This window comes from Oncorhynchus gorbuscha, linkage group LG10, assembly GCF_021184085.1.
Source record: "Oncorhynchus gorbuscha isolate QuinsamMale2020 ecotype Even-year linkage group LG10, OgorEven_v1.0, whole genome shotgun sequence".
Taxonomy (NCBI): domain Eukaryota; kingdom Metazoa; phylum Chordata; class Actinopteri; order Salmoniformes; family Salmonidae; genus Oncorhynchus; species Oncorhynchus gorbuscha.
The window spans coordinates 67,282,570-67,309,244 of NC_060182.1; the positions used below are offsets into that span (position 1 = coordinate 67,282,570).

General features: G+C 41.9%; 2 protein-coding genes across 6 annotated transcripts in view; both read right to left on the reverse strand.

Moving 5' to 3' along the window:
* Window positions 1-19,615, reverse strand: part of LOC124046388 (uncharacterized protein KIAA1522 homolog) — a 33,774-nt gene extending 14,159 nt beyond the window's left edge. For 2 of the 4 annotated variants that reach the window (XM_046366715.1, XM_046366711.1), the window contains exons 1-2: window positions 19,294-19,615; window positions 5,058-5,316 (exon numbers count right to left, since the gene is read on the reverse strand). In XM_046366715.1, coding sequence (XP_046222671.1) covers window positions 5,058-5,292 — 235 coding nt within the window. In that variant the 5' untranslated portion in view covers window positions 5,293-5,316; window positions 19,294-19,615. Of the gene's footprint in view, window positions 1-5,057; window positions 5,317-5,437; window positions 5,554-10,863; window positions 10,891-19,293 lie in introns of those variants that run through there. The other 2 variants (XM_046366713.1, XM_046366712.1) reach the window with 2 other exon arrangements.
* Window positions 19,616-23,033: 3,418 nt separating this feature from the next.
* LOC124046389 (histone-binding protein RBBP4) lies at window positions 23,034-26,540 on the reverse strand. 2 transcript variants are annotated; one of them, XM_046366716.1, is made up of 10 exons: window positions 26,380-26,540; window positions 25,850-25,997; window positions 25,270-25,415; window positions 24,951-25,124; window positions 24,741-24,856; window positions 24,484-24,644; window positions 24,235-24,361; window positions 24,059-24,136; window positions 23,695-23,940; window positions 23,034-23,490 (listed from the first exon to the last, which is right to left on the reverse strand). In XM_046366716.1, the coding sequence occupies exons 1-10, from the start codon at window positions 26,393-26,395 to the stop codon at window positions 23,428-23,430; spliced, it is 1,275 nt and encodes a 424-aa protein (XP_046222672.1). In that variant the 5' UTR covers window positions 26,396-26,540; the 3' UTR covers window positions 23,034-23,427. The 2 variants fall into 2 exon arrangements, with proteins under 2 accessions (XP_046222672.1, XP_046222673.1); XM_046366717.1 differs by having other exon boundaries at window positions 25,850-25,994; window positions 26,380-26,495.
* Between the last annotated feature and the right edge of the window lie 135 nt (window positions 26,541-26,675).

Sequence of the window (26,675 nt, forward strand, 5' to 3'; positions counted from 1 at the left end):
ACTTACAAATTGGTGCATTCACCTTATGACATCCAGTGGAACAGTCACTTTACAATAGTGCATCTAAATCTTAAAGGGGGGGGGGGGTGAGATGAGAGGGAATACTTATCCTATCCTAGGTATTCCTTAAAGAGGTGATTAGACTAAGCATTAGACTTTTACAAAGAGTGAAATGAGTGATGGAATCCAACACATAAATAGGACTAGAGGACTCGCATGCTGGCACTTCATATAAATAAATAAATAATCAGGATGTGCTGATTAATATTCCCAATTATTCTAATTGGAAATGTTATTACATGCTGTCATACAACTTCTTCCCATTCATCTGTATTGTTAATCACTAGGCAGGAAGCAAAATCCTACAAGCGACAGCCTGTGCTTGAGCTGTTGCACATAATATAAATGGACATCTCTAGCTCAATGTCCAAAGGAGTGTTTCAGCCCGTGTCATTAAGAGCCAAGGCATACATTTCCCCTGTACCTGGCCTTGGAGAGGTGACGTTGGGAAGTGTCATGGTGACTGCTTTCAGACAGACTGGTGTTACATTCAGGTATTTCACACACAGTGATAAGGCAGAGGTCCTTGCCTTCCCATAAGACCGAAGCAGGAAAGACCAGCACATACACCACAGCATGTTCTGTTAAACTCCTGCAGCTGCCAGGGGGCAATGGAACAATGCAGAGGAGGGCAGTGTGTTTGATTCCCACCATAAGCTGAGGAAAGAGAAACAGTATCCAGGCTCTAAAACCAGTTCTCCTGCTCTCCCCAGCCTTTATGTGCTCATCCAAGGCTCAGAGGTTTATTCATGCTGTACAGTCACCCACACCCATGCATACACACAGTCACATTATGAAACTGTATGTCATGCCAAACTCAGTGTATAAAGTCAGCTAATCAACCGTATGTAAGATAACATTGAAAGGCATGCTGAAATACTGTACGGCACTCTTCCTGTACTTCTGTATGACTACAATATTGCAGGACACTGCCCAGGTGTGGCAAAATCGTGCAAACTTTAGAAGGACGAGAAAGAAATATCGCTGTGATAAACTTTTGACAAACCCGTACAAAGAGCTACCATTCTCTGGGCTCAGAGTTGTGTGTCTAGAGCCGAGGAATGCATGGAATCTCCGGGTGAGAGTAGAACGTCTACAGATCAAGAATCCAGGTGACCTACAGGTGCCAGGTGAACAATAGAATCATATCACTCTGGCATCACTCCCCCTCTCCTTATACCCCTATCAGTCAGCTTAGTGTGAACCTGTTGAAAATGTTCAGCTGTAGCGAGCACAAGATATGAGTGACAACAGCAGCATTAGGCCAGCTAACAGCCTGGCTTTACTAGGTGGCTTACAGGATCAACTGGGCCAAGAGCAATGCAGGCAAATAACACACGGTAGAAGCACTGAGGCCCATGCAGGTGATGTGTGCAGTGCCTACAGATAAATCACACATGTACAGCAAACACACAAAGGGTCAGCCTATGGGATTGTGTGTCCCAGGACCATGTGAGGCATTGTCCAGGTCATCACAGGAGGCTGTGTCAAACACATTTACTGGGCCAGTGAGTTACCCCACATTACAATGTAGGGTCCAGGAGCACACTTCTCTGCTAGCTACAATGTACTCAAACATGATGTCTGGGTCAAACTCTTTGGTCCATGTTTACCAATACATTCCCACCAAGAAGAAAGCTGGGGTGAACATACTATTTTAAGGGAGTTGAACTGGAAGAAAGATTCACAAAACGCATCAATTTCTCACCAAAAGTTCTGAACAAGAGGCCATATGCCCATGACATCCTAACAACGCTAAACAAACCACTGTAGATCCCCTCTCATTCCCCATTCCATTGAGTATATCGTTTCAGGACACACATCAGCTGTCTGTTAGACTGACATTTGCTTCTGATGGAAACTTATTTCATCCAATTCATAGGAGGGTGAGATCTATGTGAGGGAGGGCTGGGTCAAAATAAGAAACAGAACCACTTGTTTCTGCTTAATGTAACTGTTCTGGCTGGGATTTTAATTAACTGGGTGCATGCCAACACCAGCCCAGGCCAGGCAATAGGTCCCATCCTCTTTGGTATGACTGAATCAATAAAAGCTGACATTTATTTTTATATGGCTTATCTGGAGGAATTTAACCTTCTGTGGGGATACTGTGAGCTTTTCCAGGAGTATTTCAGTATCTGATGCCTGGCACAATACTACTAGATGCTATCTTGTAAAGTGTTAGTTGCCTTCTTATTTGAGCAAGCCACGTTGTTGGTAAAAGCAAGCTGCCTTTTGGAGTTACTTGCCAGGGCAAACAAAGAACATACCACGTGTTCGTCGCTGAGGGCTCACTGGCGTAATAACAGCTGGACTATAAATTACATAGAGAAAGGAAGACTGTCATTATGATAGTATCTGTTACCTGAAGGGACGCTTTACCTGAGGCCTACTTCTTCATTACTGCTGCATCTGAGTAATCCATTCAGACAGGTAGCACAACAGCAATATCCCACCGTTTGAAACAGTGCCCCTGCTCAGGCCACACAACATGTCAGGTCAAATTTGAAATTTCCCTTCTCAATCTCCTTCAACAGATAGGTAACATTTCCAGGAATTATAGCTGTACACCACTGGATGGCAGAAGTCCATTTCGTAGCCCCACCTGTTGGTAGAACACAAATGAGAGCACTAAAACTTGCTCTGAACTGGGTTAAAGAGATTTGAGGGGAAAACGTGAGGAAAACCTTCCATGGGAGGCCTGTGCCCTGCTGTGCACAATGTGGGGACGTATCATGTGCTGACCCTTGGCAGGGGAGAAATACCTTCTCTCCCACTCAGTTTACATTCTCTCGCAGAGCTCTTAAACAGCCCGCCACTATGATGATTGGGCACTAGGTTTTAATGGCAGGAACCCGATAACCGAGATGTACCAGGATTTTCCCGGGATAAATAACTGCTAGAAAGCAGTAAATTATAATAAATTATTTATGTGAACAGCAGGGCGTGAAATGGAACTGTTAAATCATATGCAATGTCTAAATCTGGCTTCTCTACTGCCTCTGCATGATGAATCAACGCTCAGGGTGGGGACAGACTGCCCATCTCAGAATGGAGCACATTTCACAATGCATGAGGACCTATCATCTCGCAACTCCTTACTAACATTTGCTGCAGCATAGCCTATGCTAGAGTAATGTAAAGACAGAATGCGCGTCTTATTTACCAATCTCCATCTGGCTTTCAGGGTGACCTTGTTTTTTTAATTGTAAAGATTATTTTATTTGGAATTGCAGCTGGAGAGTTTTAAAACAGCCCATCACTCAAATATCGTTGCTTTAAAATCCGTGTGCACGCGAAGTCACTCCCTCTCCATCAACTCCATTCAAATTGCATCCAAAATAAATAATACTGTTCTATTGAGAGATAGCGCTATCTATATCCTAGCCTACCCCTTTCAGGTAATAAATTCAATGCAGTATTAGCCTTATATTTGGCCAATTATGATGAGTTACGCATAATAAGCTTCTAAATGGCAGCATCTGTCTCTTGCTCAATACGCAAGTACCTGTAGAACCGTTAAAAACGCTCATTAACTCTTGGGAGTTAAAATGCAGGAAAAACTAGACAAGAATAGCTTGCTGGACCTTTTTATTTTAGCGTGTCTTATGCCAATAGACTATTCGAAGAGGGACGCAAGCTCTTATTTGCTGAATGTTAAATACAGAAGCCAATAGTTTGAAAGAAGAGCGAACGCGGGCGATGGCGGAAGGCTATAGTAGTTATTTATTCATACCCATAACCATTCAATCTTTGTGAAGAGAAGTGAAAGCCTTCTGCATCGAATTGTAGTCCTACTTTATTCAAGTATGCCATTAGAATGATTAAGATAAGGACAACGATTTTTATTTTATGTTACTGTTGAAAGCGAGGAATGAAGCAACAAGAGAGAAAGGGGACGTAGGCTAATAACATTAGGGGAAACATTCTGAAAAGGTAAATATGCGTCACCTTACTAGAATACAAATAGGCCATATTAGATATCAAAATTCCAATCAAATTCGTTAGCCTATACACATGTGCTGCACCAGAATAATTTATCATGCTCGTAATTCCAGTCCATACAGTACAGTGATACAGTTCACACTCACAAATATTAGCCAACTTCACTCTAGTCTATGGAGAAATGAGCTGAAACAGCATTAGAACTTGTTTGTGTGGTGCTGCTTGCATCTTTTGGATTGTAGGTGTGATTTTCAAAACATTACCTACAGCGGAATTTGAAAGTGAAACATCACTTAAAAACAAGGCAATACCACAGGATACAGTACACTGAGAAAACATTGAAGGACTGACATTATTCAACATTCTCTCATTTAAATGTACATGCACATGCTCCAACATGCATTGCTGAATAAGACTATGCCTGAGCCAGCTGCAGGTATTGTGTATTAGTTTGTTATGTCTTAAAGGGGGTACGTTTCTGCATGTTTAAACATACATTTATTGTCTAAACGTGTGTAAGTTTATAAATGTTTTAATGTGTACATTTTTGTATGTTTTCACCTGTGTGCGCGAGCCATATTTCATCCCCTTTGGGAGTGTACTTCCTTGTTTTACAGTATGGAATCGCAACCTGTGTGTAACCTGAACACAATCCTTGAGGGTGGTTGGGTAACACAGAACAGGACCGATGGAGGTTTGTTCACGGCATTCAATGGCTGGGGGAGGTCAAAGGGCAGCTGGTGAGTCAGAGACTGTTCAAACAGTCCTCCAGAGAGCAAACACGCCTTGGAGCGCAAGACCAGGATATTCAACAGTTTCTGAACACCAAACTCCACTGTGGGATGGGCACTAGACTATAGTAGAATATAGCCACCTAGCCTACTTGAAATGATACCAATAAACAAAAAACCTATAGCCACATCCTCAAATACTGTTGCGAGAGAGACAACACGCAGTAAACATAGTCACTATGTTTAACATCGTTTAGCAATCAAAGTGGAGAGTGAGGATTTACATGGCAATAATCTCTTGGGTTCCCTGGTTGATCTTACCATGGCTGTGGCCCTGTGTGAATGTCTTGCCCGTCATCGGCCGGCCTGGATTAAAGTCCTGGCTCTGTCCATTGGCATTGACGTCCTTCTTCTTCTTCCCTTTGAGCCAGCCGAATGCCCGGCCCAGTGAGCCCCGACGTTTCTTTCTTCGGCCCCCTTTGGTGAGTCTCTCATGGGCAAATACCTCCGCCAGGTCCTGGGGGATCAGGTCCCCCAAAGATTCACGGCTAGACATCCCACCTCACACTGGACCTACTCCCTAAGAGAGAGAAAAGGAGATGGAGAAAAGAGGAGTCAATTAGACAAACACCACCATATTAATGTAACACAATACTAACAATTCCACTCATTGAAGAAAAACCTTTGTATAAATACTTCACCATTGTCTATTCCAATTTCTACACCAATTGCACACAAGCATTGCACCATTGGTTTCAATTTACTTCAACACATTTGATCATGCCCTTCTCTCAATGATAGGGTGTGGGGAAGCTCAGAGCCCAGCCCACTCAACCCCCTCCTATCCCGACTCTCAACCAAACTTCACTGCCTCTGCAAAAAACTGGCACCGCCCTCTTCATTCCTGAACATGTAGTCATAATTCAGTGCCCCACCCGAAGCCACACAAACACACCCACAGACACTAAACAAACATATACACATGCACACCCACGTATACTCCAGCACAATACCAGAGAACTGACAGCATCCATCTCCAAAACAAGCTCACTTTTTCTCGCTCTGTTATGGTTTCGCTTTGGCTTTCTCTCAACAACACCGATACAATGAGCTCACCCTCCCCCTCCCCTGTCAAACTTCTTTCCTCTAAGGCAGGTTTCACGACCTCACTCCTGGGGACCCCTGTTGGGTTCACCCCAGCTGAGGACTTTTTTTTGACACTCATCGCCATACAAGCTATGATTCGGGAAGCATGCATTAGAGAATCTCTCCCAACCCTTGGGCTTTATCGTATGTGATGATGGTTTTGAGGCAGCAAAGGAGTTCACTATAACCAATTGGCGGCTAGGATTGGGGACTCCAGCCAAGTTACATGAAAGCACATCTGCCAATTCTTAATTCTTTAGATATAATGTGTGCTTGAGACATGAAACCAAGACATAAGTCTCCAAAATCACTTGGCAAGATGTCCCTGTACTGACATCCATCCCTAATAGCAAAATCTCCAGGAGCCTTTAAGCCTCGAATATGGGTCTCAAAATGATTATAAAATGGTCAGCACTCTGTTATAAATTATTGAGGATCTGGAATGAAAAGTGGTGTACTGTAATTAAGGCCCTGGTTTGGCTATAGGCACACTAAATGATTGTAGGCAGATGCAGGCTGCCAGGCGCCCCTCACACTGGTCAGAAATGAACCGTTAATCACTCCATCACTGAACTAACACCACAATTACTGCTGATGCTCGGCTCTTCCCAAGCAGGGAATTTATTTAACTAGGCAAGTCGGTTAAGAACAAATTCTTATTTTCAATGACGGCCTAGGAACAGTGGGTACAGATTTGTACCTTGTCAGCTCGGGGGTTTGAACTTGCAACCTTCCGGTTACTAGTCCAACACTCTAACCACTAGGCTACCCTGCCGCCCCAAATATACAAGTTCATATCACATGATTGTCTAATCGGAAATGAGGGGACTTTCCCATGAATGTTCTGTGAATTAATCAAGAGGATAGCTGGAGAGGAGCTCATGAGTGTAAATGTTTCTCATAAGAAATTATCACAGAGAGTTACTTTGAGTTGCAGTGAAAGGCCAACAGGCCAGTAAAGTGGGTATCCTTTAGTGAAAAGTCTCAGCCCCTTTCATCCATCTGCAGTGATCCCTGTGTTTCTCTCCATGCAAATTACTAGGGATGAGTGACATCCATTAATCTAAGCAGTAGCTACATTTGACAATGTGCAGATGCAGTGAAGAGATGGCTGTTGAACACTTGGGGTCCGACATCTCCTGGGAGACGCATAGCAACCTGGGATACAGTGGAGGACCACCCACCTGACTCAGTTCAAACCAATGTCTTTTGTTTCTCAAAATTATCTACACACATTGCACAAAATGAAGTTAGGCCTGACAAAGGCTCATGCCAATGATGCGTGGGTTGACTCATATCCGCAGGGCTGGCAGGTTGAAAAGAGAAAACAATGCATTTTTAAAAATCCATCATTCTTATCGATAGGCTACATTGAGGTGTTTTTCATTATTTTTACATGGCATTTGTGCGTAGCCTGAGCTTCAGGGCCTAACTGTAGCGCACCAAACACACACAAGTTGCCAAATGCATTTGAGAACTTGGGTAGAAAAAGTTAACGTCGATCCACTGAGGCAAAAAGGACAACGTTGGAGAAAAGCTGCAAAATAGAGGGTTGAAAATAAATAGAAGCGAGAGCCAGGACAGTAGTCTAATGTTGGGAAAGATTTGGTGAAGTGGTTAGAGATAATAGCACTCCTGTTATATGTGATTGTGAGGTGCTATAGAAATTAGACAGTCACAAGACAGAGATTTTAAAATGGCACGTCAAGGGAACTGTATTGTTCAGAAGGGTTAAACGGAGTAGTAGCCTAACTGAAATATGGACACTGACTCTAGGTCTAAAACCTCTCAGATAGTTGATATTACATTAGGCTGCTGGAGAATTAACCATTTCTTAACATAAAATTACACACAAAAAAATGTACATTTTGACTCAGGAACAGGAGTGGAGAAATATTTTTTCAGCATCTTGGAAGAATGAATGAGTGGTTAGGATCGTCTGTTAAGGTGCCATCTTTATCAGCATCATAAAATCTGATAGTATTTCAACCACGTAAAAATATGCATCCAAGCCGAACAGATCTTATAAAAAACAAATCATGTTGGGTCATTTTAACAGCTTTTCATTTCCTTAAAAGGGATATTTCATTTTTTACTGTTTACTTTTAGTGTTGAAGCATCATCCAGACAGTTTTGGTCAAAGTTCCATTCCTGAGATGTGTCGTCTGGCTTAGTTGCTTGCATGAGCCAAATAGTGGTAGAGATGAAACTCACCCAAGAACGTGCTTCAAAATGACTCCAAATGAAATTCTACAGACTATTACGTTTTCTGGGGGCCTGTAGAAAAATGTGATATAGGACTAACTAGTTCAGCTGAAGTTCGTTGCCAGTGTTGTTCCACTTGCACGAGCAACAAGTATGACACTCCAAAGTTGGCATGTCATATCCGCTGTTGACAAGCGAGACAACGAAAACAAGCATCATTGCACTAGCTATGACAGGGATACGGATAGCCTAGATGTCCATATCTATGACAGGGATACGGATAGCCTACATGTCCCTAGCTATGACAGGGATACGGATAGCCTAGATGTCCATATCTATGACAGGGATACGGATAGCCTAGATGTCCATATCTATGACAGGGATAAGGATAGTCTACATGTTCCTAGCTATTTTAGGGATACGGATAGCCTACATGTTCCTAGCCATGACAGGGATACGGATAGCCTACATGTCCCTAGCTATGACAGGGATACGGATAGCCTAGATGTCCATATCTATGACAGGGATATGGATAACCTACATGTCCATATCTATGACAGGGATATGGATAACCTACATGTCCATATCTATGACAGGGATATGGATAACCTACATGTCCATATCTATGACAGGGATACGGATAACCTACATGTCCATATCTATGACAGGGATATGGATAACCTACATGTCCATATCTATGACAGGGATATGGATAACCTACATGTCCATATCTATGACAGGGATACAGATTTCCTAAATGTCCATATCTATGACAGGGATAAGGATAACCTACATGTCCATATCTATGACAGGATGCTCTGATCCAGAAATCTGTCAGTGGCTTCTGATAAATTCAATTTCGATGAGGCTCTCTTGTTCAGATATCGATAAGTGGAGTGGAGGCAGGGCATGAAAGGGATAACGTATCCAGTTGTTTGTGCCATTCATTTCGGGAAAGTACCTGCGTAATTGCGCACCCAACTCACTCGTTCTTCGCTATATCTCATTTGACGTTGTCCATAAGCTTGAGTTCATTTGCACAAAAACAAAATCGTACAATGCTGGAAAGACCTGTCCTTGTTAATGCAGACAGAGAAGAGCTCAAACTTCTTAAAATCATAGCCTCAATTTTGTCCTGCAAATTGAATATAGTTGCGGAGAGTCCCTGTAATCCTAGATTCAGATCATTCAGACGAGAAAAAACATCACCCAGACAGGCCAGTCGTGTGAGAAACTCATCATGCAAGCAGTCAGACAAGTGAAAATGGTCAGTAAAGACAACTTTAAGCTCGTCTCTAAATTCCAAAAAATGTGTCAATACTTTGCCCTTTGATTACCAGCGCACTTCTGTAAGTTGTAAAAGCGTTACATGGTTGCTGCCCATATCATTGCAAAGTGCAGAAAATGCACGAGAGTTGCATTGCTTTAACAAAGTTAACCACTTTCACCGTAGTGTCCAACACATCTTTCAAACTGTCAGGCAAAAGTGTTTTGTTACTACAAATATATTTTAGATTGACATTCTCTCAACCTCCATCACCTGGAATGCTTTCCAACAGTCTTGGAGTTCCCACATATGCTGCGCACTTGTTGGCTGCTTTTCCTTCACTCTGCGGTCCAACTCATCCCAAACCATCTCAATCATCCGTTCACCTACTCCGTGTCTCACAAAGAAAGCAGTTGGAACCAAACATTTCAAATTTGGTTCAAAGTTCTTGACATTTTCCGGATTAACTAACACTCGTGTCTTAAAGTAATGATGGACGGTAAATTTATCTTTGCTTATTTGAGCTGTTCTAGCCATAATATGGACTTGATCTTTTACCAAATAGGCCCATCTTCTGTATACCACCCCTACCTTGTCACAAAATGGACTGTCTCAAATGCATTAAGGAAATAAATTCCACAAATTAACTTTTAACAATACACACCTGTTAATTGAAATGCATTCCTGGTGACTACCTCGTGAAGCTGCTTGAGAGAATGCCAAAAGTGTGCAAAGCTGTCAAGGCAAAGGGTGGCTACTTTGAAGAATCACAAATATTAAATATTTGTAGTAACCAAAAGTTAAAGTAGCCACCCTTTGCACTGCCTTGGCGACAGATTCCATATGTTATTTCATTGCGTTGATGTGTTCACTATTATTCTACAATGTAGAAAATAGTACAAATGAAGAAACTCATTCAAGGGTTTAAGTGTGTCCAAACTTTTGACTGGTACTGTGGTCGGGTGGTTGCGGATAGGTTCTTAGCAATTGCGGGCGGGTGCAGGTGAACGAACAGCTGACCCGCACACCACTAGCTTATGCATTTATAAGTAAGTAGTCTAAACCACATTCACATTAGCACATAAGAGATCATTAATGACAACATTGTATATCGTTCCAGTGGATCTAATCACAATGCTGTTGCTGTGCAGTCATGACCAACCCTTAGATAAATACATGTTTGCCTAAGTATACAACAGAGCACTTAGGACTATTGTGAACACTTTAGTCTGGACGTTACCATAGAGACCCTTTTTCTCACACACACACAAATTAAGAATCAGGACACACAAACTCTGTCACACAAAGTTGCCCCTGCCAAAATTACACAGTTGCTTCATTGGCACTGTAATTATAGTACTCCAAACCACACAGCTCAATGGTCGCTGGGTGTTGACGCAAACGATACACACATAATAATACACACAAAAAGAGGGTTAAGAACAAAAATCACACGTTCCTTGAGACTTTAAGATATAAACATTGATTAATATGTGGCTATTGATTTACCTGCATCCACACACATGAGCAATCATTAGCCTCCCCTGTGGTTTTCCAGCCCAGCCCAATCCTGCTGGAGCAGGCCTGTGCTCTGACATGCTGTTTACTTTTCCCTCACAATAGACGTGGTGCTTTCACATTGGCCAGGAGAAACGTCTACTGAACAGTCCTACACAGGACAACAGCAGCAAAATAGCTCATCAGTAACTACAAGACCGTGTAGAGGATAGACTGTTGTGTTTGCCTCCCTTCTTTGAGAACTGAACAGCTTGTGATTGTAAATCCTGGAGCAGTGAGGGCCCTGACAGTTTACAGTATCGTATGTCATTGACCCACATCTGTAGGTCTCCAAGTTTTATGAGGAAGCCTGGGGAGGGAAGCAGTGAAAAGCTGCATTGCCTGAAGCAACCATCAGACCCACACACCATTATGTATGTAAACCAGGCCACATATCAAACATCTGCAGTGCAGCTCATCCCGAGTCCCAATCCAGCTATTGAAGGGTGTATATTTCCTGGTTAAAATGTATCACAGCAAAGACGGACCAGTTTGTGCGACTTTGGTTTGCTTAACCAAATCTGCTATGGCAGACATATACAGACCAGTGTAATGCAACAGCACAACCTATACAGTGCCTTCAGAAAGTATTTGCTCAATTATACACATTTTGTTGCGTTACAGCCAGAATTTAAAATGGATTCAAATTAAAAGTGTGTGTAGGCCAGTGACAAACAATACTCCATAACATCAAAGGGGAATGAAAAGCTGAAATGTCTTGAGACAATAGGTATTCCACCCCTGTCATGGCAAACCTAAATACATTCAGGAGTAAAATAGTAATAAGTTACAATAAGTTGCATGGCCTCACAATAATAGTATTTAACATGATTTTCTAATGACCATCTCATCTCTGTACCCCACACATTCAGATAATTATAAGGTCGAGCAGTGAATTTCAAATACAGACTCAACCAAAGACCAGGGAGGTTTTCCAATGCCTCGCAAAGAAGGGCACCTATTGGTAGATGGGTAAAAAAATAAATAATAATAATACAAATTCAGACATTGAATATCCCTTTGAGCACGATGAAGTTATTAGTTACACTTTGGATGGTGTAGAAATACACCCAGTCACTACAAAGATACAGGCACCCTTCCTAACTCAGTTGCAGGAGAGGAAGGAAACCGCTCAGGGATTTCACCATGAGGCCAATGGTTACTTTAAAACAGTTACAGAGTTGAATGGCTGTGATAGGAGAAAGCAGAGGATGGATCAACATCCTTGTAGTTACTCCACAACACTAATCTAATTGACAGTGAAAAGAAGGTCGTCTAGCAATGATCAACAACCAATTGACAGCGCTTGAAGAATTCTGAAAATAGGCAAATGTTGCACAATCCAGGTGTGAAAAGTTCCTGTGAATCTTTCTGGGTAAGTCTACAACTGTAAATCCATGCCAAAGGTGATTCTAACATGTATTGAATGATGGAGTTGAATATTTATCTAATCAAGATATATTAGCGTTTTATTTTAATGATTGGATTTATTTTTAACAAATATTAGAATTTTTCTTCCACTTTCACATTAGAGTATTTTGTGTAGATCGTTGACAAAAAATGACAATTAAATAAATGTTTAACCCAATTTGTAACAACAAAACACTGTAAAAGTCAAGGGGCGTGAATACTTTCAGAAGTATTGTGTAAGTGAGGGTTGGAATAAGTTTACACTACAGGAGTTGTTGCAAAAGTGACTCAGAGTGAAGAAGCAGACCAGGCTGGTACATGTGCCCGTGGGGACAAGTCAAAAAGGGTGTGGCAGTGAAACAGACATCTTTGTTTAAAGAGTGAGTATAGCTTGGTTTAAGCAGGAGCACATTCACCTTGATATGGGAGTCTGGGCTCCAGGATTTAAAGTGGCAGTGCAAAGTTTAAGTTCCAGTCAGACTCAATGCCCAGTCATCCTACAGCATCCCCTCCGACCCAACGGCTCCCTAGGGTAGTATAAGCTACAGTTTTGAACACTTTGTGAAATAATGTGACGTGCTGCAATAATAGAGTTAACATTTTACTAGTGTGAAAGTGGCTTTACTGTTCTTTCATGAATCAGGGTGTTCCTTTATTATGTAGCCGTTATCAAACAAAGGAGAGCAGCAGTACTCAAGTAAAGGGCATTTTACAGAGAGGCAGACGATTAGAACACCATACATATTCTAAACCAGAGAAGTGCATGCATTCATTATGTATGCCCATTGCTGTAGGTGAGGCACCTCTATAGGGGAAAACTGGAATAACCCAATGAATTCCATTTCCTACGAAGGATCGTCACATGAAGCAATGACAGCGGAGAGAGGTTTCTAAAACATTTTGTTATGTTGTGCACATGGATCTGGGCAGTTCCTAGTCTTCCTATTTACTTGTTGTGCAAAAAAAGTAGAAAGAGGAAACATTGAAATACATCCGATAAGACAAATGGCCTTCCAAAGAGAGGCTGAATGCCAGGATTTCAAGAATACTGTATAGAGCTACGCATTCATCTTGAGAGGAAATCCCTCATGTATGTTTTGTTGTTGCTATTAAAGGATGTGTGGATCAGGATGGTGATAAAAATGCAACACAACAATACATGCCAATGAAGTGAGATAAGGGCCGTCGACAGTGAATCAGGGTCATTGTTATTTTATTGGTACTTTTTTTGGGCCCATCCTTTTGTCCTTTTTGGAGGACAAAAGTAACTTTGCTTTACACTTTTACAGCTTTTTTGTTACATATGGGCAATTCCACGGTAGACTCAGATTTTTCACTTACAATGTATGCCAAACAAAAAACATTGATTTCAAAAGTGTAACAAACCATACAACTATGTACAAGGAAGACTTAATTTACACAGAACATTTTACAAAAACACATTGACTGGAAGAACTGTGCAGATGCAAAGTTTGTTAACATAATTTCTGTAAAATCTCCCTCAGTTTTTTTATGAGTCCATGTTCTCCAAAAAAAACTCATCTTTGGTCCGAATGAAGATTCAATGGTGTCTGCAGAAAGAATTGGGTTATTGAACTACAGTAAGTAAAGTGGATTTACTCCCAGGAACGAAATAGCGGAGACTAAATTTAATCATGGGTCCCTTATCTGTGCTACGCAGAAATGCATAGTTATGGACGTGAATGCCATTCTCTTCATGGGGATGTATCCTAAATAGGTACACAAATGTAGAAATATGCAATATCCTCCTCTGCATATCTGGGTATTATTCTACACACTGACTATTATTTTAAGGAGCTCTTCCCCAAAACAAGACCAAATCTAGTTGGTCCGGACCAAATCTGAACTAATCATAGACATCCATGTTTGACAAATTTGGACATCAGAGTACAGCACAGTAGAGTAGAGTTCAGTAAAGTATAGTGTACTCAGCTCTAGTGTGCTCTACTGTTTACTATTCTTTACTCTACTCTACTAACCCTAACCCTACTCTACCCTGTACTGTATTGTCCAAACTGGTGAACCCAACAGTGGTTTGTGACTACTACGATTTAACTCTTTAGCCAATTCAATTCAGAATTTAAAGTTAAGCACTTGTAAAAAAAAATACATCTGGTGATCAACATTTGCCTAATGCAGCGGGATTACATCTCCTTCACATAGAGTTGATCAGGCTGTTGATTGTGGCCTGTGGAATGTCGTCCCACTCTTGGCTGTGCGAAGTTGCTGGATATTGGTGGGAGCTGTCGTACACGTCGATCCAGAGCATACCAAACATGCTCAATGGGTGACATGTCTGGTGAGTATGCAGGCCATGGAAGAACTGGGACATTTTCAGCCTCACGGAATTGTGCACAGATCCTTGCATTACCATGCTGAAACATGAGGCGATAGCGGCGAATGAATGGAAAGACAATGGGCCTCAGGATCTTGTCACAGTATCTCTGCACATTGAAATTGCCAAAGATAAAATACAATTGTGTTAGTTGTCTGTAGCTTATGCCTGCCCATAAATAACACAGTACCCCATGGTGGCAGTTCACATCAGCAAACCACGCGCCCAGACAACGCTGTCTGCCATCTGCCTGGTACAGTTGAAACTGGGATTTATCTGTGAAGGGCACACTTCTCCAGTGTGCCAGTATCGAACATTTGCCCACTGTAGTCAGTTACAATGCCGAAATGCAGTCAGGTCAAGACCCTGGTGAAGATGACGAGCAGACAGAGAATCTGTTTCTGCAGAAACTCTTCAGTTGTGCAAACCTACAGTTACATCAGCTGTCTGGGTGGCTGGTCTTAGAAGATCCTGCAGGTGAAGAAGATCCTGCAGGTGAAGAAGCCGGATGTGGAGGTCCACGGCTGGCATGGTTACACACGGTCTGCGGTTGTGAGGCCAGTTGGACGTACTGCCAAATTCTCTAAAATGAAGTTGGTGGCTTATGGTAGAGAAATGAACATTCAATTATCTGACAACAGCTCTGGTGGACATGCCTGCAGTCAGCATAACAATTTTATGCTCCATTAAAACTTGAGCCTTCTGTGGCATTGTGTTGTGTGACAAAACTGCACATTTCAGAGGCTTTTTTTTGTCCTCAGAACAAGGTGCACCTGTGTATATGATCAAGCTGTTTAATCAACTTCTTGATATGCCACACCTGTCAGGTGGATGGATTATCTTGGCAAAGGAGAAATGCTCACTAACAGGAATGTAAACAAATTTGTGAACACAATTTGAGAGAAAAGCATTTGTGTGTATATGGAAAATGTCAGGGATCTTTTATTTCAGCTCATGAAATGAACACTACATGTTGCGTTTATATTTTTGTTCAGTATACAGTGTTTTCAGTAATAACTATTACCGATCATGAGGTTTATAATCCCACCCCTCTGCTACTCTCATTCAGGGTCATTGTTGCTGTAAGGGGAAAATATGTGGAGTCGAGCACAGATCTGTTTGAGTCTGAGTGCTTTTGGGACACTGTAGCCATGCAGCAGCTTGTCTAAGAGTAGAGGCTGCATTCCTGAGAGATTGATAATTGCTGAGGAACTCCCCTTTCCAAATCTCCTTCAGCCTCTCTCTCTTGTTCTCCTTTCTCATGACTGGGCACTTGAATATGCCTGTTTCTAGACCTCCTCAGTGTTGCTGTGGGCCTAAGCCTGGACCTCTGTATTTTTGGAAGAAAACCAGGGGAGAATAAGTATTTTGACAGTAGTGACAGTAGCTACTGGGTAGGAAAAAACACAGCTGAGACTTAAAGTACATCCTCCCCTGCCACTGGCATCTCTGAAGCCTCTGTTCTCGCCAGTTAAAACAAGCCCTCTGTGCCCTGACCACAATAACACACACACTGAGCATGCTGAGAGGACTAGGAAACATTATTGGAAACTATGGGACATGCAGAAATTCAGGAGAACAGTCTAATCCAGCAGTGGAAAGATGCAAATGTTCTCTATGTAAATGTTTTTTTTTATATTTCAGAAGGCTTCAATGGGCAACTAAAAGAAAGTGTCCCATTTGGCTAATACAACTAATACACAGTCCCCAAGCTTATACTTATGCACCGTCAAGGACAGTTGGACTGAGAACATGAGACACACACATTGAGGGCCAATGTTTTAACTCATTGGATTTCTCATTAATATTGATCAAAGGCTCATTGATGACAGATGAGTAACTCAGCCAATCCCACAGATTAAACCTATTGTCTGCCACTCCGTCTACACACAGAAGGCTCCTCACTACACTGCAGACATGAGTCACTGCTGATTCCACTACACTCACGACACTGTCGCCCATTCCAGACTGTGATTAGAAGGTCTACAGCCCATCATAATAGCGGGATGTTCTCTTTCCACTGCTGCAAACTAAGTTCTGTACTGACCAGGCCCCCTCTCTCCACTGTGGTCATTCTACTGAGTTCTCCCAACACTGACTACAGTCTAGAGACTGAGCTATTCTTCCTCTTAGCAACCTCAGTCTGTCATGCCCGCACCCCTCTCTTACTAGTGTCCTGAGTTTTTCATGGTCAAGTTCCAACCTGGGGGAAAAGTCAGGGCCCTAGCTATGCAGAGGCATCCCCTCCTGGCTCTGTGGTTACATAAGGCACCTGTTATCTCCATGGATACAAGCCATGGCCTGGCTTGCGGCCAGGTGAGAAGGAAGCACCACCAGTAAAGGACACACCCTTCCTAAACAAAAGTATCATGTCTCCACTACAGTTCAGACTGTTCTGTAGAGGTCAGGCTGAACTCATTAGGGGCAGAGGTTAGGTGGGTTGGTTGTGTGAAATGGTCAGGAAAGAGACTATACACCAATGTTCATTAGCAGACTACACTGGTAATTACTGCTAATTATCAGTTTATAATTGTCCATAATAACATTACTGAGAAAGAACAAGCAACTGACATATGTGACAACATCTAGCACGACTGATAAATCTGGCCAATTTGTCTCCAAAAGGACTCTATCCATGGAAAGACACCAATACATTCCCCAACTGATCTGCAGTCAAGACAATGTTATGTTTTAAGCTTCCAGTTCAAAGTCCATGGACAGGCAATGTACAGTATGTCTACAAACAGAAGGAGACCCTGGGGAACTGAGAATGTCAGGTTATCTTCACTCATGATAAAGGATAAAGGAAATAAAATAGACTGCCATGTGGCCATTTACTGGGAGAGATCATACCGACCAACATCACCAGTGCCATAAGATTGTCAGTGTCCATGAGTACTGCTCAGATAACTAATAGAAAAACTGATTTAGCCTTTCATTGCGAAGACCTCCTTAGTAAATCTTTTTTAGGATTATATCTTTCTACCCATTTGTTTAACTGTTCCTGGATCACCAAAGGCCAAGCTACACAAATCTCCACCACCTCTGAACCTGCATCCCACTTCTGACATTAACTTTGGGCTCCCGAGTGAGACAGCGATCTAAGGCACTGCATCTCAGTGCTAGAGGCGTCACTACAGACCCTGGTTCGATTCCAGGCTGTATCGCAACCGGCCGTGATCGGAATTCCCATCGGTCGGCGCACAATTGGCCCAGCCGTCGTCCAGGTCAGGCCTGGGTAGGTCATCATTGTAAATTAAGTATTTGTTCTTAACCGACTTGCCTAGGTAAATAAAGGTTAAATAAAATAAATGTAAAATGCCAATGGTTGGCTGTACCTTAGCCAAGTACATCAACTCCTCCACCGAGTTGAGTGAAGACAAGTTCCCTTTTTTTTTAAATGAACCTCAGACTCCTTTGAGTTGTTATGCATCGATACTTAAATTCTTAAACCCTTACTGTGTACCCATTTGTCCTCTGTTGTTGCATGCCTTTCTTTGCTTAAATCTATACTTTAACATTTTATTATAATCAAATACAACCACCGAATGTTTCCTTGAGATTCAATTTGCGAAATCGCACCGAGTTGCCATTTTAGAGCAACAGCAATGAGGAAACAGCCAGGTGGTTGTATGATACACGTTTAATTAAAAAGCATGGATTTGAGAAAACAAAGAAAGGCCTGCAACAACAGAAGACAAACATAGGTACACAGTAAGGGTATTGACTCAGTGACTAGAAGGATTCTTCTGTGCTTAGCCTGAAGACCTGGCATTGAATTCAATGTCGGACATAAATGAACGTTTTAAGTTTCCTCTCACGACCTCCACAAGACAGAATGTTGAATACATTTAGATTTGAACTTACTTTACCGGTTGTTCGTGCGGTTGGTCCTTTTGCAGGTAGGAATGCGAGACAATATATCCACCTTACTTTACCAGTTGTTCGTGCGGTTGGTACTTTTGCAGGTAGGAATGTGAGACAATATATCCACAGCAAAGTATAATAACAGCGCATTCAGATTTCTGCATTTTTATATTGTGCTATAAATCTGAATACACTACCAGTGCGTTGAAAAATTGATGTAATGTTACTTTCCTGTGCATATATTGTCTCACATTCCTAACCGCAAAAGGACAAACCACACAGAAAACCGGTAAAGTACGTAAAAATATAATTGTATTCAACATTCTGGCTTGTGGAGGTCATAAGGGGAAACTTTTCTGATGCAAACGCTCACTTATGCCTAACGTAGAATTCAAATGTATTCGACGTCTGGTCTTTAGGCTAGTCTGCGCTCTCGCTCTGCTGTACCATCAACCGCCAATCATAGCATATTTTAGAAAGCCTAACACACATTCTAAAAGCTAGATACCTCAATGAGATCTTATGTTTCCTCACTATTTAATAAGAAAGTTATTCTGTGATGAAAGTTATGAATTTACAAGTTGGATAAATTGTCAGAATTTAAATTTAAAAAAATCTAGACTGAGATAAAACACCAAGTTACATTCCTTTGCTCATTATCACACTAAAGCGACATTCAGCAGTGTTACACACACTTTTTGACCATAAAATATGAGAAACATAAAGAATTCAAAAGGAATTGGTTTTACCTTTTGGAAAAAAAGTTTTAGGTCCCGATTTGATAGATAAGTCTTCCTTATCTGCTTTCCATTTGAAGCGTTTCCACTGCGTTCCTCTCAAGTTTATTTTCAGAACCTGGACTGAAAATCCAGGTAAACCATATCCGCAAAGTGTGCCACAGGAGGAGACTAGTGATATTTTGCTGAAATGCTACAATAATTGTTTTGTACAAACTAGAGCAATCGGTTTTGCACACGGACGATCCAATTGTTTCCAACAACTGACAAAATGCTTGCGTCTGTGCTGTCCAACCTATGGCTGTAGTGCGCGCACAGGTGAGGACATGAAAGGAATTACCGATGATGTTGAGGACCGCCCGCCAAGTGGCGGGGAAAATATCCCTCATATAACGTGTTATCGTTCTCTTTTCTTCTTCTCTATTATTGCCCACCGACAAAAAGGTTATTAAAGATTGCATTATCACTTGTTGATGTGTAGATACAACGTTTAGATTGACATGATAACAAATACTTCTGACACATGAATATAGTGTAACTTCTTATTTTGACAGCTATCAGAGTGATTAAGGTCAGATTTATTTTCATCAGATAATTTAATTATTTATCATAGGTGGCGTACATTAAGTTATCTAATCTCATTATCACCAAAACAGCATATACCAGGACCAGATAAATCAGCACAAATAGGCTTCTCTTCAATCTGCTGAACAACTGAAATGAACATTTGAAAACAACTGAAATATAGTTACACTGTGAATGTTTAAATTATGTATTCAAAATAAACAAGAAAAATACAATAATGTGTGTGTTATTAGTTTAAGAACACTATGTTTGTCTATTGTTGTGACTTAGATGAAGATCAGATCAAATTTGATGACTAATTTATGCAAAAATCCAGGTAATTCCAAAGGGTTCACATACTCTTTCTTGCCACTGTAGTTGAGGGTGCCAGTGACCCTTTTATAACCCTTGTGCATGCAGCATATACACTGAGTGTACAAAACATTAGGATCAACTTCCAAATATTGAGTTGCACCCCCCTTTGACCTCATAACAGCCTCAATTTGTTGGGGCATGGACTCCACAAGGTGTCAAAAGCATTCTACAGGGATGCTGGCCCATGTGACTCCAATGCTTCCTACAGTTGTGTGCAGTTGGCTGGATGCCCTTTGGGTGGACCATTCTTGATACACACGGGAAATTGTTCAGTGCGAAAAACCCAGCAGCGTTGCCATTCTTGACACACTCAAACCGGTGCACCTGGCACCTACTACCATACCCCGTTCAAAGGAACTTAAATATTTTGTCTTGCTCATTCACCCTCTGAGTGGCACACATACACAATACATATCTCAGTTGTCTCAAGGCTTAAAAATCATTATTTAACCTGTCCTTAATCTACACTGATTCAAGTGGATTTAACAGTTGACATCAAGAAGGGATCATATATTTCACCTGGATTCACCTGGTCAGTCTATTTCATGGAAAGAGCAAGTGTTCCTAACCTTTTGTACACTCAGTGTATATTGTTATTTTTCGGGTGTGGTTTTCATATAAGCCCTCTTGGGTTTCAAGAGCTCACCTGCACACCTTTTAACTTTGTTTTTGTCTGCACTGTTTTTCATTCACTTTACAAATAACTATAAAGATAAAACCGATGTTCAGAATAGCTTTATCTGACAAATATGCTAAGCGAATTAAACCTGATTTTAGGAGATGTTTTCATGTCCAATTTGAAATTACACATGGGGTAAAATTCTGACATGCAGCTGCCTGTACACTTCATGTATATTACAGTGTCTGAGAATGTCACTGTCTATGCCATATCATATCAAGATCAGATAGAGGTAATAATAGACCGACTTGGATACCAGGAGCACAGACACGTACTGAAGAAGTGATAAGAGAGGAATATACAGTATGTCTAGATAGAAGCTCATGGGATGGTGGAATCACACAAACAGATCTCTAATGTTGACTGGATCCTTGTGCTTTTCTCAGTCTATTCTTGTGCAATTTCATAGATTAAGCTTGGCTTTGAAAGAGCTCCGATTCCCATGAATCATAAGTCTTGCTATTTCACTGTGGATCCCATGACTTATCAGTCTGAATTATCTGTGAGTGCAACACAAACTCTTCTCTTACCCTTTCCTCTTCTTCCTATCCTTGTCCACTTCCACTTCTTTTGACAGGTGATGGAGACACCAATGACGGATCTACAAAGCGGGAGGGAAGTTGAGTCTAGAGAGGACTTGTACTCTGAAGAGTATATGTAGGAGGCACATTCTGTGGAGAGCAGCCTGACAGCAGCAGTAACCCACTCAGAGAAGCATGTACAGTGCCGGATATATGGTTCAAGCACGCATAACTGAGGTGGAACATACTTTTGTCCTGCTGGAGGGTAGCATGGACAGTATGAGGCTGCTCTTTGAGGAGTGCACAGAGATGGGCCGTCTGGAAAGTCGGAGGAATTAATTGGTATGGGAGCGATTGCACCTGGAGCAGCCTATGAGAGGTCAGTTGTTAGAGGCACATAGAGTCCTTACCAGCATCCAGTTGGAGTATATTAATCTGCAGATAGAGGTGGGACAGGTGAAGTGTAAGCCATTTGTCACAGCCAGACTGTATTCAGAGCCAGCTAACACAGACTGCACAACAGTATGATGGCCCAGTAGTCACACAGGTAAAGTGGAGTGGAAACCCCACAGCGTTGCATGTAAGCTTTTGTGAGAATGCAGTTCATGTACCCTTTAGTAAAAGGTTACAGTATGATGGGCGTTTACATTTTCTCAGCATTTTCTTGTCATCCCTTTGATGTGACGTTTCATTATGTTGACATGTTATCAGCTTTGTTATTGCTGTTAACGGCTGGCTGTCATTGAGAGTTAACTGTTAGCATGAATGGAAACTTGCTTTAATTCTTTTTTTCTGCCCCCAGGAGCTCCAGGCCCATATCTAGTCTCAGAGGTAGCCCAGCTTCTGGAGACCCGGCACAACCAGCTAAACACCCTGAAGGATCGGGCCAGATGACCATCCCATCACAGGGCAGTGAATGACTTCACTCACTGCCAACAAGCCTCACTGTGCCTTCAGCGGTAGCATGATGAATGTAGAAGGCTGGTATGAACCGTGCCTGCTTGCCCTGCTCCAGAAGCAGGGAAGGATACCAAGCCAGTAAAGGCGTGGTGTAACTGTTCTAATTTCTCATCAGGAGACTGTGGAGTCAGTTGAAGAGACCATGAGAAAGCTGAAGCTTCATTTTTTTTTTTAGGAAAAAGGCAAAACAGACAATTGGAAGAATTGAAGGGACTTGAGGGGAAGGATGTGGTATGCTACTGGCCATGAGATGCAGGGAACTAGCAATGATCCTTTTGACCCTTAGGAATGAAGGTTTAGCAAATTAATATTTTAAGCCTGTACTACTTACAATTGCCTGACATGTACAATTAACATTCCTGGAGTCTCAATGTAATTTTATTACATGGGCTGTATTGAAGCAAGCAAGACATTTGCTGAAGGGGAATCATAACTTTTCCATGGAAGTACAGGATAGTTGACAAAACACCTGGAATACCCACAACCCCTCCAGACCGAACATGTATTGTTTGCAAGTGTCCTTGATTGTGCATTTAGCCAATGATGTCAGTGATTGCTTTACTTAAACTGCTCTTAGTACATTAACAATGACATTATGATAGTTGGCCTTGACTGCGAGATCAGCATGTCTTAACTGCACTGTGCATGGAAGGTCTACTGTAAAAACAATGTTTATTATGAAGACACATACACAGCAAAAAGAAAGCCGATGCAGATGTGGCATACAAAGCAATAGACAGGGATACTAGTCATACAAAGGTAATTGGGGAAATCTACAATACAGCTGTCAAGGGAATGAAAATCTATGTAATTTCTTATGAAATTAAACTGTATAAATGTTACTAACACAATGAGCATAATTTAAGATGTTTCCCCGCTACATTTATTTGTTTCCCCTTGAAAAAATTCAAAACAACCCACTCTTATGCACAATGTCTTTTTTCAAAGACATTTAAACATTGTGTCCTATTGGGGGAAAAAAAGGGGGGGGGAAAGGTGTTTTCAGGATGTGATCAATGGAGGGTTGTTGTGTGACTCAAGATTCACTCATGCCTGGACCTCAGTGTCTGCTGCTCCCTCTGGGTCCTCGTCATTGTAGATGTTCTCAGCCTGGAAAATGGAAAGACATTCTTGTTACTTCGATTAATAAAATAAAAAAGTTCTACATATTATAATAAGATGGTAATACTGGTAGTACTAAGGTAGTGCTTCTGCCATCCTTGCAAACCTGTTACTTAGGCCTCATGAAATGAATAAACTATTATTTATAGCCTCCCACTGTTTGACAGAGCACCGTCTGTCCTAACGTCTTACCATCTGCCAAACTTCCATGATGTTGTCCTCAGACACCGAACAGATGACCCAGGGCTCATTGGGGTTCCACGAGAAGTCTGAGATCTTAGCTGTGTGACCACCGTGAATGAACAGCAGTTCAGGTGGACCATCCTCAGCATCCTCTGGCGACTGCTCCTCTCCGATTTTACTGAGGTCCCACACGTTGAGTCGCCTGTCTGTGCCACTGGAGGCAAGGATGGTTTCATTATGAGGAGACCACTGGACCTTAAAGGAGGAAAGGGGCAGAAATATTTGACACAACTTAGTCATAGATGGTTCAACACACAGCTTGTGCAAAACAGACTTCATAGGGAATAATTGTACGCTTCATGACTTAACATACCTGGAAGATCTCATCTTTGTGAGACTCAAATGAATGCAGCTTCAGTTTCAGGTTCCTCAGGTCCCAAAGAGCAACAGTCTTAAAAGGGAGAAACCGTTAGATCCACACTACTGTTTCACTAACTACAATATGAAAGAATTTTGGAAGAATTGAGAGCAGTAAGAGATCCAGCCCACCTTGTCTGCTGAGCCTGAGGCCAGGATGAACTCGCTGTAAGGGTTGAAGGACAGACAGTTGACCTCTGCAGTGTGGGCGTCCACAGCATGGCTGGGTTTCGACGTATTGTTTGATCGCGTGTCCCAACTGCACAGTAAACACAGTAACCAAGTGTTATTGTTCAATGAGCAAGACCAAACAAAGCTGCTGCTGCTCATTCAAAAAGGTAGGTTTTTTTTTTCTAGGGGAGTTAACTCATAGAGCCTTACATCATGAGTTTCTGGTCGTCGGCTACAGATCCAAAGAGTGACTCGTGCAGTAGATGCCAAGAAACATCCTCCACAACGGCTGTGTGTCCAGTGAAGATGGTCTTCGCGTCCACAACCTTCCCCTCCTTAGGAACTGCACTGATGTCCCACATACAGATCGTCTACAGACAGATGGGAAGCAAGGTGAGAAAAGGAAAGACCTGGAAGGAGGAAGAGTGTTCAAGCACTTGCTCTGGGTCAAGTGCTAAGTCACTCACATGGTCATCAGAAGCACTGAGAAGGCAACCACTCAGGTTGGGGTTCCAGGAGAGACCGTAACCCTCCTTCTGGTGTCCCCTCAAACGCAGATCTGGGGTGCACTCTCCAGATGGATCTGTAGTACACAGGTAAACACATTACCAAACATTTTTAAAGCAGGACTTGGACTTCCTGGCCATACACTTTAAATGTGCAGTAAGCAGACCCACCTGGTTTGGAGGGATGTTTGGTGTAGTCAAAGACAAGCACATCACTGGTTGGGGTTTTGGTGGCGATGATGCAGGGGTTCTGGGGCATGTGGCGGGCTCTGTTCACCTCTCCCTCATGGTTTATCTTGATTTCAATCTCTATCTTACCGCTGACTGAGCCAAAGCCTCCAAACTCTGAAGGGAGCGAGAGAGTCAGATCAGTGAGCTATAGCAAAAAGGACTAATATATATTAACACCAGTAAAATATTTTGAATGAACCAAAGCCTTAAAAAACATTTACACAGAAAGGTTGTAATTGTAGCAAAAACATTCTCTCACCGCCTTTCTCACTATCATAGTGAGAAGCATCAAACTGCGCATCATCATTGGGCAGTTGCACGCTGGCAATGACCAGGTGATTCTGTTCATCTGATGTGTGTGTGCCAAGAACCAGCCTGTGTACACTGAAATCTTTCCCCTCAGGTCTAAAATTATAGAAAAAAGGTATTCCAAAACAGATACATTTAAACAGTTTCCTTTTTATTTTATGTAATTAGGGGGCATTAGAAACTCAACATGGTCCATACAAGGATACCGTCACAACACATTTTGTCTCCATCTTCCTAAAGACACCATAGTTCTCTCAGTAATCTAGCAAAGGCAGTTTTGTGCACAAGTATTCATGGCAAACTATGGCTAGCTATGTATTCCTATATTGACATGCACAGATAATTGAAGCATTCAAGAAAAGTGGGAACTCAGGGGGGCTCCAACTGGAAAAAATAGTTTTGAATGGTCATCCAACTCAGAAATTCTGGCATATTTCTAGAGCTCCGACTTTTCTCCATGAATATCACTCGTGTTTTCACCTCGTTTTTTCAAGTTCCCAGTTGTCTTGAAAGTACCAAATGAACCCTACCTGGTGACATCAGGCAGCCACTGTGCTGTGAGGCTGGGCCACTCCAGGGCGTGGGTCATCACCAAGTCATAGAGGAAGGGCGTGTTCTTCTTCCATATCTTGTACTCCTCATTTATGACCCTCTCCTCCACAGCATCATCAAACGCTGCTGTAAAACAGAATGAAAGTCAATCGAGACAGATTTAAATGTAACTCATACTAGCAGCAACCCATTCAAAGGAAATATAGTTGTGATTGAGAAAGTGTTAGCTAGCTAATTCATAGTTACGCCCATTGAGTAGGGTTTCCCCGATGTTAACAAACGTATTGACAAATTGAGCGAATCTTAGCTAACGCATTTCACTCCCCCAAACAGGTTGTGTCTCTGGCATTAAACGCTTTGCTTTTGAATACACTTAGCTTGCTTGCTAGCTAGCTAGCTAGCTACTTTTCTTTGTATACAATTACACATTCATTATCTCCACGATTGATACGCCGGGAACCCCTGGCCTACCTTGGTAGCTAGCTTATTCACTTTTGAATGAAATTACCTTCTTTATCAGCCATGGCGTTGACAATATTACACAAGTAGCTTTGTTTTCCGAAATAGCGCTTCGCGGAGAACAAGCACGCAGCCGGGCTACCTTGGCGGGAACGCTATAGAGGTTAAATAGCCAATCACCGTCAACTAAACCGGAAGATGTCGTATATGTATTCGTCAAAGAAAGGGCTCCGACAGGATTCCGGGTTACCAAAAATGTTTCCACTAGATAGCACAGCTACAAAGTGGTAATAATAATTCATGAAAACCAAAATGTGCTTCTTGGTCTTAGTTTAAGTCTCGGGT